The 16,205-nt window shown below is 33.7% G+C and overlaps 1 protein-coding gene across 2 annotated transcripts in view; it reads left to right on the top strand.

The window, feature by feature from the left end:
* LOC111000675 (neurogenic locus Notch protein) overlaps positions 1-16,205 on the top strand; it is a 117,973-nt gene that overhangs the window by 69,461 nt on the left and 32,307 nt on the right. For both annotated transcript variants that reach the window (XM_022270219.2, XM_022270218.2), the window contains exons 3-5: positions 1,940-2,217; positions 8,826-9,170; positions 14,676-14,838. In XM_022270219.2, coding sequence (XP_022125911.2) covers positions 1,940-2,217; positions 8,826-9,170; positions 14,676-14,838 — 786 coding nt within the window. The remainder of the gene's footprint in view (positions 1-1,939; positions 2,218-8,825; positions 9,171-14,675; positions 14,839-16,205) is intronic.

Genomic DNA, 16,205 nt, shown 5'->3' with positions numbered 1-16,205 from the left:
CTCTTTATCTAGAATTATAGACTATCAAGATTCACACGGGGGTTTATTATAGGCATAACGCACAGTGCAAGCACCCTCAATGCGAGGTCAAAGTGTGGGTGTATTCGTGCGCCGCCCACGCCTCAAAATACAGGTTCGGTTGGAAAGGTTTTGTCTGCATTTCTTGGAACTTGCTACCATTGTATTTGAATTTCGCTGATATCAATGGCCATATAGCAAGTATTCAATCCCTATATAAGAATTTTATAATTCTTCGTTCTAAGATAGTCTTATTGATAATGACAATACTGTAGGTGAAGCTTTTCATCGCGGGCGTAAATGATTTCTTCAGTCAAACTTTGAGAACAATCTATTCTTTACCTAGATTGCTGACGGTGTTAAATATAATTGTGATGCAGGAAGGAATACGTATAAGGAAAAATCGTTTTGAAGTTCAAAGCACACTACAGCTTCCGTTAGTTTTCGTAATGGGAACAATTATGATTAAAGTTATTATATTATGATTCACCAATACGGCATACCTTAGTCGTAGATTAGTGTGGCATACAATTCTATTCCAGTAGTAGGAACACACAAACTCAAAAATTTGAAAATGATCAAAAGGAAATGAGATTGACAACGATTTCTAAATATCTCGTAGGCGAGAGAATTACATTAAAATCATTAATGATAAAGCATTTATATCTAAGAACATTTACAAGGTAATTAACACCGAACTTGATTGTGGGACACGGTTATTTGATACCCTGTTATTTTAATACATTTTGGAAATTTCAATATAAATATTTATATATATTTTTATTAATATATTGTCTTTTCCGCGATATATGTGACTTTTTTGATTCTTCTGTACGAACATAAGATTTTAAATATACCATGTCAATTAAAGAAAGTAGAATTATTACTGTTTAATTAAACATACCATGTTCATTAGTTTTTCGTATTGCAACCAAACAACGTTGATCAGCTAAGTTGACGTAGTTTAATTTCTGAGTATCATCCACCTAATATGTCTAAACGCCAATTAATTCTTAGTACAACGAAATATGAGGACGTGATACCTAAACAAACGGAACAACGCGTCTACTTTCATACATTTCTCTTCTGTCGCATTCATTCTTGTTATGTCAAAAAGAGATGGATGTTTGTATGCCCTGACTGACATATGAATCAGTGATAAATTTGAAGACGTGTACGTTTTATATCGCTATGAAGCTTGTCGTGTTCCTCTTTGCATTGTTGAACGTTTAAGCATCTTTCTTTGGCTAAATATTTTCAACTAATAATAGGCAATTTGTTTAATAAATACGATTAATTTTAAATTTCTAAAAACCACATTTTAATCAGCAGTAAATATAGGTAAGACGGTTAACTCAGCTGTTAATCTCAATATGATGGTAATGTCCAACTCCCGGTGTCCCTCATCTTTAATTACCTAACCCATAAATAAGCACGTAAAAATCCCAGTAAAGCAACTATACAAAGGTGCGCGGGCGCATGTCACATGGTCGTGTTGTACGTATCTGCGTTATTTATTGGCGACGTCCGGCCGCGATAGTGTTCGCCTACCTACAGCTAGTACATTGGTAGCGGACTTTAATAAGCCTTTAGATTAAATTGCATTTATTCAATATATGACTCTCGGCTTTATTGGTATAGGCACTTTTATGGTTAGAAATATGTAAAACAGTTTTTTAACATGTTTTATCGGGTACAACGTATGTGTGATCTATCATATATACTATACATGTGATATAAACGTCTGGTGTACTTCAAGGTTGAATATTTGGGCTCTCTCTTTTCCCAATTATTATATAATTCCTCAGAAAATACTCCTTACACTAATTGACTTTGTGATGTTATTTTATAGTCATTAAATATTCTTATTTAATATATATGTAAATAAAAGCAAATTCTAATCAAATTTCATTTGTTTCAGTTGCACATCAAGATACGCGGGTGAATTTTGCCAGCATTTGAACCCTTGTCACAGCGAGTCAAGCCCTCGTTGTCAAAATGGAGGCTCTTGCAGAGTGAGACTTGGGGCTAGCGGAGGTCCGCCATCTTTCGCCTGCGATTGTCCCCTGGGGTTCAGTGCGTCTTTGTGCGAGATTCGCGTTCCAGCAGCCTGTGATTCAGCGCCTTGTCTGAATGGAGCAACGTGTCGACTGACTTCACTGCATACCTATGAATGTGATTGCCCGCCTGGATACACAGGTTAGATATCAAATTATTCAAATAACACGTCACAAGTTACATTGTTCTCAATGATAACTTATATACGTACGTTAATGGTACAAGTATATCTTTCATTAGCAATATTCATCTTTAAAAAAAGCATTTTCACTTAATGATTTCCAATATTTATGATATTATCATTTACCAGTGTTAGAACGGTTATCAAATTTGAATGTTGTTTCAAGAGTTCGACCAGTTTTTGTTTCAAATTTGTCGTGTTTCACAAATATGAGATTTTGACTTTAGATACGAATTACCTCTCAACACATTATAATTTTTATCGCCTTTATTTATTTATTCCAAGTGAAGTATTTCAATAAATACGTCTTTGTATAATGATTCATTTACTATATCCTGATTCATACCATTGATATTGTTTCATTCATAGTCATTAAATTTATGTGTACACAATGTTGTAATGCACTAACAATTCAATTATTTATGTAACTTCCACTAAAGATTACTAATAGATTGAGAAATATTATTACTATTTCACACAGCTTAAATTATTAAAAAAATGACTGATAGCTACTCGTGTTTGAGCTTTTACCACGTCAAGCTCGCATTGTAGAACTGAAAAAACAGTTCACAACACAACAAAAGTTCAATAATAAATACTCAATGATATAAATTGGTTTACAAATATGCTTATCTCTTTTTAAAAGTTTCTCACCCTTCCAATTTAATCAATGAAACTGGAGCTGTTTTTGGAGCACTACCTTATACGGTTATCAATTTTGATTAAGCAAAATTGACATGATTTCATAAAAAAATATACATTTATTAAACTGCCATGCTACTGCCGGCTTGGAAATAAATAAGTTATGCTAATCGGCCTTTAAGAAAACCTTCAGATTTCTGTGTCCATATCGTGATCATTTATTTTTCTTAAAATGCTTTTGACCTAAAACATTCGCTATAATTTCATTCACTGTACAAGCAAGTGTTAAATACGCACATAAAATAGAATTTGTAGTCGGGGATCGAACCTTGGACCTCAGGGAAGATAGTCACACGAGACAACCATTAGCTTGCGCTAATTAGGTGATTTCTTTAATTTCTTACAAAAACCTTTTTATAATAATATAGATGTGAGTATAATATATATTACCAAGTCATAGGCCGATCAATATCTATGAAGATGCTATTATCTTGTCCTATAAAGATTAATTGAAGCCATGGGAGCATCCAACTGGTTTCATATGACCTGCACCTGGGCAAAATCTTAATATTTTAGAATTACTAGAATCCGTTTCTATGACAGCCTGGAGCCAGAAGTATTATTCAAAGTAACAACGGTAACTTTCAGGGAATCACATTATTTTGTTTGTATGTAGAAAAACTACTCGTTTAAATTACGAGTGGTTATGCGAGCGGTGATGGCCTAATGGCTTTATCGTGCGATTCACATGCCACAGCATTCGATTCCCGGCCGTGCACCCCTTAGATTTTCTGTCTATGTGCGTAATTAACATTCGCTCGAACGATGAAGGACCTTAAGGAAACCGGCTTGCTTTAGCTGCTGCTTCTGGTTGATCAGCCACTTGCCATATTAGTTTGACAAGTAATCATGATACAGATAAAGTAATCTAAGGCCCAAGTTCTAAAAAAATTGTACTGCTTTAAATATTTAAAGTAATAACAGTAATATTTGATATTTCTTAATCCGTAGAAAAACTCGTAAAAATTTCGGATGTTATTAGTTTTCTTTTAATGTGGCTAACACTACATTCGAACTTTAATTAAATTTACGTTCCTATAATCCCAGTTTATAGTGGAATTAATTCAATCTACATACGTAATGAAACTTAAGTGTGATTAAAATATTGTAATTAGAATATTTGTGTAAATTTACCTTAATGACATAATTTTATATCCTCAATTCTTGCTTAAATCTAATAAGTTAATACAACTTATAATATCTCAATAAGACATTATATAATAACTCTTAAAGTAAATTGTAAAGATGTATTACCTATTGTGTATTTTATTATACTGTAATATTTATAAAAAATGAAATTATTTTTATAAGTAAGCATTTCTCTGAACTGATTTTAATGACTTTTAGTTTTATTGTAGTTAAAAATTAACGCATTTGTGGTGTGAGTTTAGTAAGGACTAACTTCGACTATAGGAAAAATGGATACAAAACATAACTGTTTCTCTCCTTTTGATGAGTCTGTTCACACCTAAGCCTACATAGCCCCAAGCCTTAAGGTTTAAAAGCCGACTACGCAACGACCCTTCTGGGATTGAAAGAATCGTGGTGCATCACAATATTAAACTCAAACTCAAAATATATTTATTCATACAGGTAACCCTAGTACACAAAAAAACAAATGAACGCAATTGTATATTTACATTTTGCAAGTCAAGGGCGTCGAGCGGGCAAGAAGAAGTGGCAAGAAACTTTCCGCAACTCTTTCAATCGCCAAAGCGAGGCGAGTCTCCTGCCAGTTGGCCCCTTTCTATAAAATACGCTGTTATACAAAAGTGACATCGAGAACAGCCAGTAACGCAATACGGTGCATCAGGCACAAAAAAAAAATACGTCAAGCAAAGACATACAAAAATTAGGGTTACGCGTTGTACACATAACACATTCCACCGCTAATATATTTGCTTATCAATTAATGCGACCAGACAGACTTGCACAAACATTTACGCTGCGTACGACTAATTGTTTGAGCACAGTACGATTGAGACAGTAAGACTAGAGGAATTACTAAAACTCGCCAAGAAAGGAATGGGTTGGTCGCCTCGCCATCCATAATGACCTGATGCTAGCGAAGCATATAGCGTGGAGGCAGCAAGTGGAAGATATTATATAAATAACATATATATATATATATATGTTCTTTATAAATTTTCTAGTTAACATCTGTTATTTTCTTTGAAACTAACGGTAGTTCACCGTTTATTATTATTTATTATTTATTGGAATGAAATATATACTTTTATAGTTGCAACTAAATTAAAACCTATTAAATTTGTTTCTAACGTGTTTTAGCTTAAGTTCTAAAACAATATATGCCTTCAATAATAAAAGAAAATTTAGCTCCACAAACACACACATCAATTATTAACATTAGCAAGGAAAACATTAAACAAGCAACCACAAAAAGAATTATAATGAATTAATATGTTTTTAAGTAAAAAAAATATCTGGCTCCTATGATTTTACTTGTGTTTATTAACTGAATACAGTCTGTGCCCCATATTTGTCTGGTTACTCATGCCAATTTAATGATGACGAATTCAGTGCTCGCATTGATATCAATCTCAATTTCATTAATTTATTTTGACGTTTTGGTACAGAAGAACAAACTTTTCAGACATCTTATTTTTGTGTTATCTTAGTCTCTAGAATTTTTCCGATCTAATTTTTTACCCCTGCTATAGTTAGTAGGACTTTGTACCATCTCTAACTATAAATACATATACACAAAATCCCATTAGCAATTATAATTTATAATAATCGAGGGTGAGCCGAGGCACAATTGCTTGCTAAACTGTTCCAAGCACGTCTGTGCTGTGAACCTCTCCGTCCCTCTCCGAGCGACTTGATCCTTTGGCATTACGTTGAGATGTGGGGTGACTCTGTATCTTCTACCGCATTCACCATGGATTGTTCAGAGGAGTTGTACGGAATAATAACCTGCAGCTGAGTTTCATCATCGGATGTCGAGGCAGAATATGTAATTCCACCTGCATCACCTCGACGTCCGCCGTCCCACAACTGATCATTTTTCAAGGCAGTTTTTGCCGCACACTACTTTGTGGAACCAGCTGCCCACTGATTTTTTCCGAATCAATTCGACTTTTCCATTCGACAAGGACCCTTCCTTCAGAGCATACCAAGGTCTTAAAAGGCCAAAAATGCTCTGCCCCCTGACCTAGTCTCTACTAGGTCTTTAAGTAAATCTGCTTCTAAATTCTTACTTATGTATTTTTAGGATGAAATTATAATAACACACTTCACACGCTACAAACTAACAATGATTCTTTTAGAAAAACGACTAATCAGGCTTTTAAGTTTTTTCATTATTATTCTCATAAACAGTATCATTAACGTTGTAATTTACCATTAATTTGACACTAATTTCCGTACTTTCATTTTGTCATTAACCCAGCCAATGACAGATTCGATTGCTTTTAATGGATATCATTTCTAATCATCCAGTTGACATTTAGTCGATAAACTTTCTATTATATTATGATTAACTCGAATGCACGTATATATTTATAATCCCTAGTCAAGCATTTTGACGTTTTCGTTGATTCGCGTTTTGATTTTATATTTTATTTTGTATGGTATTACAATGCCAGAGATTATTTCCTGTCTTGATTTATAATGGAATTAAACAAACTTATTTTGATTTTTCAAAACAAAACGAAAGCTCAATTTTCTTCTTTTCCTTTAAGAAACAAAAGAAAAAAAAATTAGATTTTTACATTTTTAATTCACTCTAATATATTTTTGACGTATCTAAGAGTTTGGGACTAAAACCCCATACGGAATGTACCTAACCTTACGTATGTAACCTTTTTGAAGTACCCCCTGTGATATATACATCACATAAGGCAAAAGACTAGAAGTATGGAATGAGCGCTACCTATTACCTATTCATCGGAAATGTTAAAACAGAATAAATTAATATAAGAGCACTTCAAATGACGCAAATCACCTGCATAGGTTTAAAATTAGGACAAGCCCAACTTGTGCCTGCAGTAATGAAAAACAAACAGTGGAACATGTGCTTCTACACTGCCCTAGATATCTTTCAGGCACGACCTGGAGCAACAAATGCAGATGACTGTAGACCGTAACAGCTTTCAAGACATGTTAATAAAGCACAGCCCGTGCCTGGAACGGTTCTGCGGAAAAAATATTAAATATATAAAGGCGGTAAACAAATTGTAATTGTAAATAAAAATATTGCCGATGTAACCGAGGCGTAATTCGTGAACTAGTCTATTGTAACGTTTATAATGATATTGTTTTTTTTTATTAAAAAATGAGTATTTGACAGTAAAAGTCAAGGATTAGATGTATTATTAATGAAAAATAAAAAAAACTTTAAGTAAAATTCGTTTCGATTGCGTCAATATGTCACTTAGTTAATTATTATTCAAAACAAAATTATAAAGATTTTATGCAACAATTTAAAATTGACAAGTGTCTATATATTTGAATTGTTAATTATGTGAACTGATACGCTGTGTGAAACCTATGTGGTCGGCCTTTGAATAAATATCAAATAAAAAACATTTTTTTTACTAAAGTTATTACCTAATATACAACTTAACTCATGTATTTCAAGCGACGATTATCAATGGGATGTAAAAGTTTGTACAGAGGATAGGAAATTGTAAGTGAAAATGTCAACGCAGGTCTGACTGAATAAATAAAACATTAAGATATATTAAGCAATAAAACAACAAATTAAGTATAAAAAAAGACTTTTCTATAATTAATCTCGGCTGTCCGATAAACTACATTTTCCTTCAAGAAAAATACCGTAGCGTACCAATTCTTAAAAGGCCGGCAACCCATTCGCGAGCCCTCTGGCTTTGAGAGTCCATGGGCGGCAGTATCACTTAACATCTGATGAGCCTCCTGCTCGTTTTCCCCCTATTCTATAAAATAACAATTTAACTGTCATTTTCATGCAAAGGTCCACATACACCGATTGCTTTTATCGACAGATGGCTATTACAATCCGTCGATTGGTTATTGGCACATCAATATTTGAATTAAGATGTCTATCTCAGATGGTCAAAAATGTATTGAGATTATTGGGTTTGACCGTTAATGGTGCAAGTTTACGATATTTTAATTATTAAATCACTGACTCACCTACGTCAATTAATTTAAATTGCTGATTATGTGAACTGTATAAACAAAACCATGAATTCGGCCTTTTGTTTGTAACCCATAAACAACCGTGTGAAATAATAATACTTGAGATTTGTTATTTTGACATTGATTTAGTTATTTATGACATGCAAGAAGTGATGGATGATTAACTCATGTATATATGTATTTTTTATATAAGGGATCAAACCATAGTACATTACACAGTTCTTTATTAATTATAATATATAAGCGGAGGCGACGTTATCCTACCTCAACTAACAATTTCGAATTGGTATAATTAACTAAACAATATTTCAGTAACAAAGAGTTCATTCTAATGCTGTATGTATGACATACAACATTTTTCTGGCGTGTATAAAGAAAGTTTTGTTTGTATTTCGACACGGGACAGGCGACATATAACTGGCCATATGAAAAACATGTATATTCAATAGTAATGCCACAACAAATTTGCGACTGTAATTATTTTATATTTTATGTGTATGCGTAAAATGCACTGAAAACAACTTCTATCGTAACAAAAGTCAGAATTACTTAATATTGTTAATAAGTAGCTTATTTCCTATAAAACCTTCTCCTGACAATAACAAACACAAGAAAAAAATAATTAGCGAAACAGACCAAGGGAAATAGAGATTCATTTATATATATATATAAACTCCACAAAACTCGATCATTCGAAATTTTCAATCCCCTATGTTTTCAGGTGAAGAGTGCTCCCACGAAGACCACTGTGCATCGCAGCCCTGTCGAAACGGAGGTCGTTGCGTTGCTGACAATACAACGGCGGCTGGATATTCCTGTGTCTGTCCACCTGGCTTCACCGGCTCGCGGTGTACTGAAGACGTCGTCGAATGTTCCAGCGGCTCCGGCCCCTGTCACCATGGACGTTGCTTCAACACCCACGGGTCCTATACCTGTGTTTGTGAGCCGGGGTATACGGGAAGGGACTGTGATGCTGAGTATGTTCCTTGTGAACCGTCACCATGTCTGCACGGAGGAAGATGCACGCCGTTGGATCAACTAAGATATGAGTGCGATTGTCCTTCGGGTAAGTAAAGCTTTCTTTATATTATAACTAGAGGAATAGCTCCTTGAAAATACCATATTAGGGAGCGTCTTCTCCGGGAGATTCTTGGATAAATTACGATTAGTTTATATAAAGCTTTTTTATATCAATAATTTCCATTTCAAATTACTTATAGCTTAATGTTGATAGTAATTTATTAGGTCCCCTCGGATCAAGGCCCCCTAAAAACCTGATGCCAGTATTCGACCAGTCTTTTCCTGCTATTTATATCAGCAGCCCACTCTCCTTTATCAGGCCCCTTCCATTGCTTTTTTGTTTAATGTCCATCTGTGGGCAAGGTGTCTTAATTCATTAAAATGTAACAACAATATTTCTTGTAAGTTGGATCTGTTGCGAAATGCATAGTTAGTAATTATTCTTGTTTTGTTTATACAAGTAAGATTTTATTGCTAAATTTGTTGCGTACAAGAAATTGTGTCAACTTATAATTACATATTTCCATACATAGATCAGAGTAGATTACCTGTCGCCTTATAAGCTTGTTGTTAACAGAGATTAATCTGTTTTACTATATTTCCAATAAAAGGACCTGAAATTTACATTGATAAATTAGGTTATACTATTTCGAGACCCATGGCCAAACTTATTCTCGTGTTATATATATCTTACAAGTATATACGATTGTTAACATTGAGAGTAGTGATGGCTTAGTGGCTTCAGCGTGCGACTCTCATTCCTGAGGTCGTAGGTTCGATCGCCGGTTGTGCACCAATCGATTTTCCATGTGCGCATTTAACTCGAACAGTGTAGGAAAACATCGTAAGGGAATCGGCTTGCCTTAGACCTAAAAAAGTTGACGGCGTGTGTCAGGCACAGGAGATACCCACCTCGGCTCCTCGGCACCTCGGTGGTCCAATAATTTTGCCCAAAATATCGTGAAACTAAAAGATATACAGAGACGCTCTGAAGATTGTCTCGTGTATTTCCAGATATGGGTGCATCAGTAGATATGATAAAATTAGTCATAAAAAAGTTATTTATCTATTTTATAATGTTTCATCATATTTTATTAATATTATTTTTTATATTTTTATAGTTAGCTAGTTCGAAGAGACAAATTTAAGCAACTCTTAATAGTGTACAATTTACCTATAAAAATCAGTTATTAATACCTAAAAATAACAATTAAATATACAGAAGTTTCAATTTCCATAAGCTACATATATATATATACATAATACACAAACACACAAGGACAAAATTTTGTTTAATTATCGTTATATTAATTTTTAACTATTTTATAAAATATGCAATAAAAATGGTATCTTAAAAACGCTAATCCGAGAAAACGAATTTTCGCAACTTAGATAAATTGTATACAACCTACCTTTAACACCAACTAGTTTATGTTGTAGTCTACATTATCGAAATCATATTTCTACCTCTCTAATCTGCATATCTATAAATATGGTTATAAACTGGTCCAAAGCTTTCAAGTCGTGGTCGCCTCGGGGCGTAGGGTCAAAGAATACAGACACGCAATCTTACGTTTTGTTTTACAATTCGTGTTCATAATGGCGTGCCGTGGACGTGCGAATAATGATGTCCTAGATAATAATTTTATTTCTATTGTGACACGCGAGGTGGCCTTAGATTTGACATTAACATGTACAGCTCCCGAATTGCAAGAACCAGTTAATAGCTGCTAATTCAATGGTTTTTTGTTCTTTATATATTAACAGTCTATCAGATTTATCAGAACCTGTTTTAAAAGAAGTGTTGTTTGATGATTTGCTATTTTAAAAGAGTATTCTCTGTCTTCTTTGGTGATGAGTAGAGATTTTGTATAAAATTTAATGACGCGGAATAAGTGATACATATTGTATGCCAAAATAAACATATTTTATTTTGACGTGACAACGTCTAATAATTCGATGGAGCCGGCTGATCACAATGCAAAAGTATTGTAAAACAAATAATCTTTGACCTGTTGCAGAATCAAGGCATTAAAATATGTGAGAGAAATAAACATTACAAATCCCATAATTAGTTAGCCTCAGCCCGCGGCGCCACTTACCGATAACTAGGTGTGCTTATTTATTTTCATTGACATGCCAAGTTTATATGACTTGTTCGTAATAGATATATTTTTTTAGAAATGTTCAGAGCACTTAATTTTGGGTATGATGTAACGCTCTGTTTGATGCTATTGTTGATTGTTTCGATATAAGACAAGCACAAAACTTGGCACGGCTGTCGTACACACAAATATAGTCTTTCCTCCAACTTCGATTATAATAATAATAAAAATTACGCCGTTAATCAAATCAAATCAAGAATTATTTATTCATGTAGATAACACAATGTACACTTATGAATGTCAAAAAATAAATATACATTGAATGCTTCTAATTTTATATTTACTGCCAGCTATCAAATCAAGGGCGTAGAACGGAAGAGAAGAACCGGCAACAAACTCTCCGCGACTGTTTAAGTTTTTTATATTTGAATGTTGTGAATATGTAACAACTACATAGTAATATTTTAAATATTATCAATCTAACCATTCCCATTGGTCTTGTGTTGTTATCTTCCACGACATTTATTGAATACAATTTTTTTTTACTAACATTTTGTATTAACATTCTCCGAACCGTATTTTGCTATACATATACATAAGTTCAGAACTTAACCTTTTAACTTTTAGTTAAATGAATAAAAATTATAATTACGAAACTGTTCCAATGTTTTGCGTCATGTATGTATATGTTTAGAATTTTTCTACACGTAATTAAACTAATTGTGTTTCAGTTACATGATTGATTTAGTGCAAGGTTTCTCACTTGGGCCACTTAGATACTGAAGTGGTAATTGCTATGAAATATTAATGTGGGAATATTTCTGTTTAAATTTAGTATTGACTCATAGTTCCTATAACTAAAGCGATCTTGAAAGCACGTTATTTATTTCTAAAACTGACAATATTTTATGAAGTGAATTTTCAAGTAGTTACTCACTTTCAATAAAGTAGTATTATTAAAACATATACGATTTAGGACACATGAAACGAATTCTCTACAGTTTCATGCGGGATATTTTCTAGCCTGATTGCAATATGACCCGATATTAAGGTCATCAGATTTCGGTATCTGCTCATAAACATTTGTCTATCTAATAGGCATCCTGTGCCTGACACACACATCGACTATTTGGGTCTATACCAGGCCGGCTTCCTCATGGTGTTTTCGATCACCGTGTGCGCGAATGTTAAATGCGCACATAAAAATAATGTCCATTGGTGCAAAGCCTGGGATCGAACCTGCGACCTCGCGGCTGAGAGTCTTATTTCGTTTTGTGTTGCGTAAAGTTTCCAAGATGTCTGGTATATCTTAAAATCCCATGCCATGAATTACAAGAGAGAGCATGACCTTTGACTTGCCAAAATAATCCAAAAAATACAATCAACTTGCGTCAGACTTTATTGTAAGGTATGAGAGTCTAAATTCCTTTGAAGTGTGATATAATTTGAGACATTATTTCCTTGATGAGACGATTTTCAACAGTTATTATATGTAATGAAATAACACTTAAATTGTGCAATTTTGTAATACCTTAATAGGCAATTTATATTGATTTCAAAATGGCTCAGTGGTTTCGTAAAGAAATTGTTATCGTATTCAATTCCTGTTAAATCATACACGTGATTTAAAATTTGGAAAAGGTTTTGTAGAGATATATTGGTGCAGGGACGGTTGTTTTGCGCAACACTAAATATTCGTATATTAATTTTATTTACTCAACGTGAGAAATGTGTGAGTTACAACTCTCACAGTATGTTAATACTGTATGTTAATACTATGTCGATACTATCCAAACGTTTGCATAGATAAATGTTGAGCCATTTTGTATAAACTGTGTACAGATTGTGGACTTTGGGCAAATATCATCAATATATGTTCAGCGGTCATATATTCAACATACAATATTCATTCAATATGATATGCTGTAAAAGGTCTTAAAGTTAGTAAGCTGTAATTAGCGAGAATTGTGATTCCCGTTTGTCAAAATCTCATGAATTTTTAACCACCCCCACAAGGCTATATAGAACCAGCTGACCACTGAAGTATTTGTGAATCAATTCGATTTTGGGGCCTTCATTACAGTGTACAAATTCTTAGAAGGAAACACATGATCTCTCTGGCTTTACAACTGGCTTGATAACTTTAATATGAAGTTTATCAGAAATAAACATTTATCCTTCCATTTAGAACGCTAACACATAACAGATTATGCAAATTTTTTTTTGCTCCAAATGCAAAAAGCTTTTAATTATCATCTTGACACTAACGCCTCTATGCACATGTCAGCGTAATTAACTAATCAGATGTCAATTTATGCTAACATTTGCTAGTCGCGACAGAATTTATTTGTTCCAATGCTCCTAATGTTTTTAAGTATTAGACCAAATCTAAAAAGAAGTGTGTAGATTAAACTTAATACCTAATAATATTTAATTAAACAAATATAAAAAGTTTGGTGCCTTAGCTTCAACGCTGGCATTTCCTTGCTGTATTGAGATACTTATTGGTTGAGCGAGGAAAGCTCCAGCCCACAATCTATCAGACGCCAACTTAATTTTAATGAGCCTGTGCACTTGAACCCCACGGCCCAAGGGTCTTCTCCTGAGGGAACAAAATCAAAGCAGGATGAGAGTAATAAAACTTTTGGGGTGTCCATAGTACAGTCTAGGAAGTATGAAATACGTTAAAGAAAAAGGGCGTGGCTGTTTTGTAAATAATTTATATTTAAATTAACGAATTAAACTGTAACTAAGTTGTTTTGCCAATAGTAACTAAATTAGCGCCCCTTCGCAATCTGTTAAAACACATTTTGACGAGTATTTTTACAATATTAAACGCCACATGACGTCACTCAGGCGCCGATAGATTTAAAACGTAACAGATGTGTTCGTGGGAACTTCTCTGTTAGTTTTGTCAGTTAATTAGTACTTCGTAGGCTAATGAATGGACCAGATTAAGTGAAAGTGTATGTAAGGGGTCATAGGCGTATTTTTCTTGACGCTTTTATGTGTTACTGATACACATGAAGTGGTTTGGTTGACATAAAATACTACCAGCTTCCGTAGATTTTAATTGTTATAACAAAATCTGTCTCTCAACGCTACGTTTCAGTCAACTTACGTAAATCAATTATCAATTGTACAAAAAACCTTACTTAAGAATTAGACAATCCATTGGTGTAAAGTTAGGTGGGTTTTCATAATCATACAGACAGACAAACGAGGCAGTGGGAGTTAAAGATGTTCTAAGAAAGCAATGATATGGTTTAGAAAATTCTGCGTATTACTGCAAAGCCCTTGAAGTAACTTTCGCCTGGAATGCATAATAATATATATTTATATTTAGATCTTGACCTTTTGCTCTCTTCCTACTTTCATCTTTTCTTGCTTCTAATACTTTTCCAAAGAAGCTCAATACACAAAATTAATTGCGGATGTTATTACAGGTTACCGTGGGCAGAACTGCGAGATTGACATTGACGACTGCCCAGGGCATTTGTGCCAAAATGGCGCAACGTGCCTCGATGGACTGAACTCGTACACCTGCGAATGTCCACCAACGTTTTCGGGAACACTGTGCGAGACCGATGTGGACGAGTGTGCTTTGAGGTAAGATTATTTAAATTTCGAATCTTCTTAATTACAGTGTTTATCGCAGCGTAACGGATATAAACAGAGCTTTTTAGCATTGTTAACTTCCTCTAAGTTTCCTTAACTGCTAATATGGTCTGTTAATTATCACGCCTTGTTTTCTAATTTTTAAAATACATAAATATAAACATAAACCTCTATGAACGAGTGTGCTCTGAGGTAAGAAAATTTAAATTTCGATTGATTACAGTGTTTATCGCAGCGATGTATACAGAGAGGTTTTTAGCATTGTTAGCGTGCTCTAAGTTTCCTTAATTCAAGCTAATATGGTCCCTTAATAACCTCGCATTGTTCACTAACTCCTAAAACGCATTTGAAAAAGATTTATAGACTTTGATATAAAATAGAAAATATAATAACACTATTCTAATTTTGAGCTTTTTGCTTTGCGCCAAATTCAACCCATACCAAATTTAAATTAAATTCTTGAACTCCTAAATGTTTCTTAGAATAATCTAACATCAGACTTGCGTCACAAGTGTTCTCACAATGTAAAAGGAATCGAATGGGATAATTACATCCATCTGGTGTTTTTTACATCTATTGGGTGTTAATTACTAAATAAGTCGTCAAGAGGTCGACGCTCGTTCGCTGTCTGGCTATTGTAAGGTCGTTGTACTTTTTGAGGGATTACTTCTCAACAGTCATGTACATTTTGTTGCTTGGAGGACTTGTGTTGAATACCCCGATGTTTTTGTACAAACCTTAAATTGTAACACGTGTATAAATATCTTTATTTTATTCATGAATAACCAATCAAAATAGTTACATTAGAAACAATAATAATTTTTAGGAAAAACGAAATTATATAACAAAAAAATAATGGAGCGAGAGTACGGAGCATGCAAGTGAAAAAGATTGAGAGAGAGAATAAGGGAGAGAAAATATATGTACTTTAGATGGAAATTCTGTCGCAACTTCTTGGGCAGTAAACGCATATATTTTATTAGTTTATATTATCATGCGTACGTATACAGTAAATATAGATGTACAAACACATGAAGTGATAACATATTGGAACATGATCATCTATTGGGGCTTTTAGCATAGTCATTTACAAAGAAGATTCACTTCTGTCATGTGCACTTACGCAGGCACTTGTTTTTGCAATGAAAAGCTCATATCTCTGGTTCATTCATTATTATCATAGGTAGCAAGACTGCTTTTCATAATTTTCCAGACGAAGTAGTATCATTTTTTCTAATAAATTTCTCATCAAATTAGATGTGCCTATTCCCGCGTGTGAATTAGTTTTTGCGTCGTTAGAAGAGAATTAACGTTACGTTTATCTTTATTATAGTAAAAAGTTAATAACGTATTTATCA

Source organism: Pieris rapae, chromosome 2 (genome assembly GCF_905147795.1).
Source record: "Pieris rapae chromosome 2, ilPieRapa1.1, whole genome shotgun sequence".
NCBI classification, from domain to species: Eukaryota; Metazoa; Arthropoda; class Insecta; order Lepidoptera; family Pieridae; genus Pieris; species Pieris rapae.
This window is presented reverse-complemented; position numbering and strand designations above follow the sequence as displayed.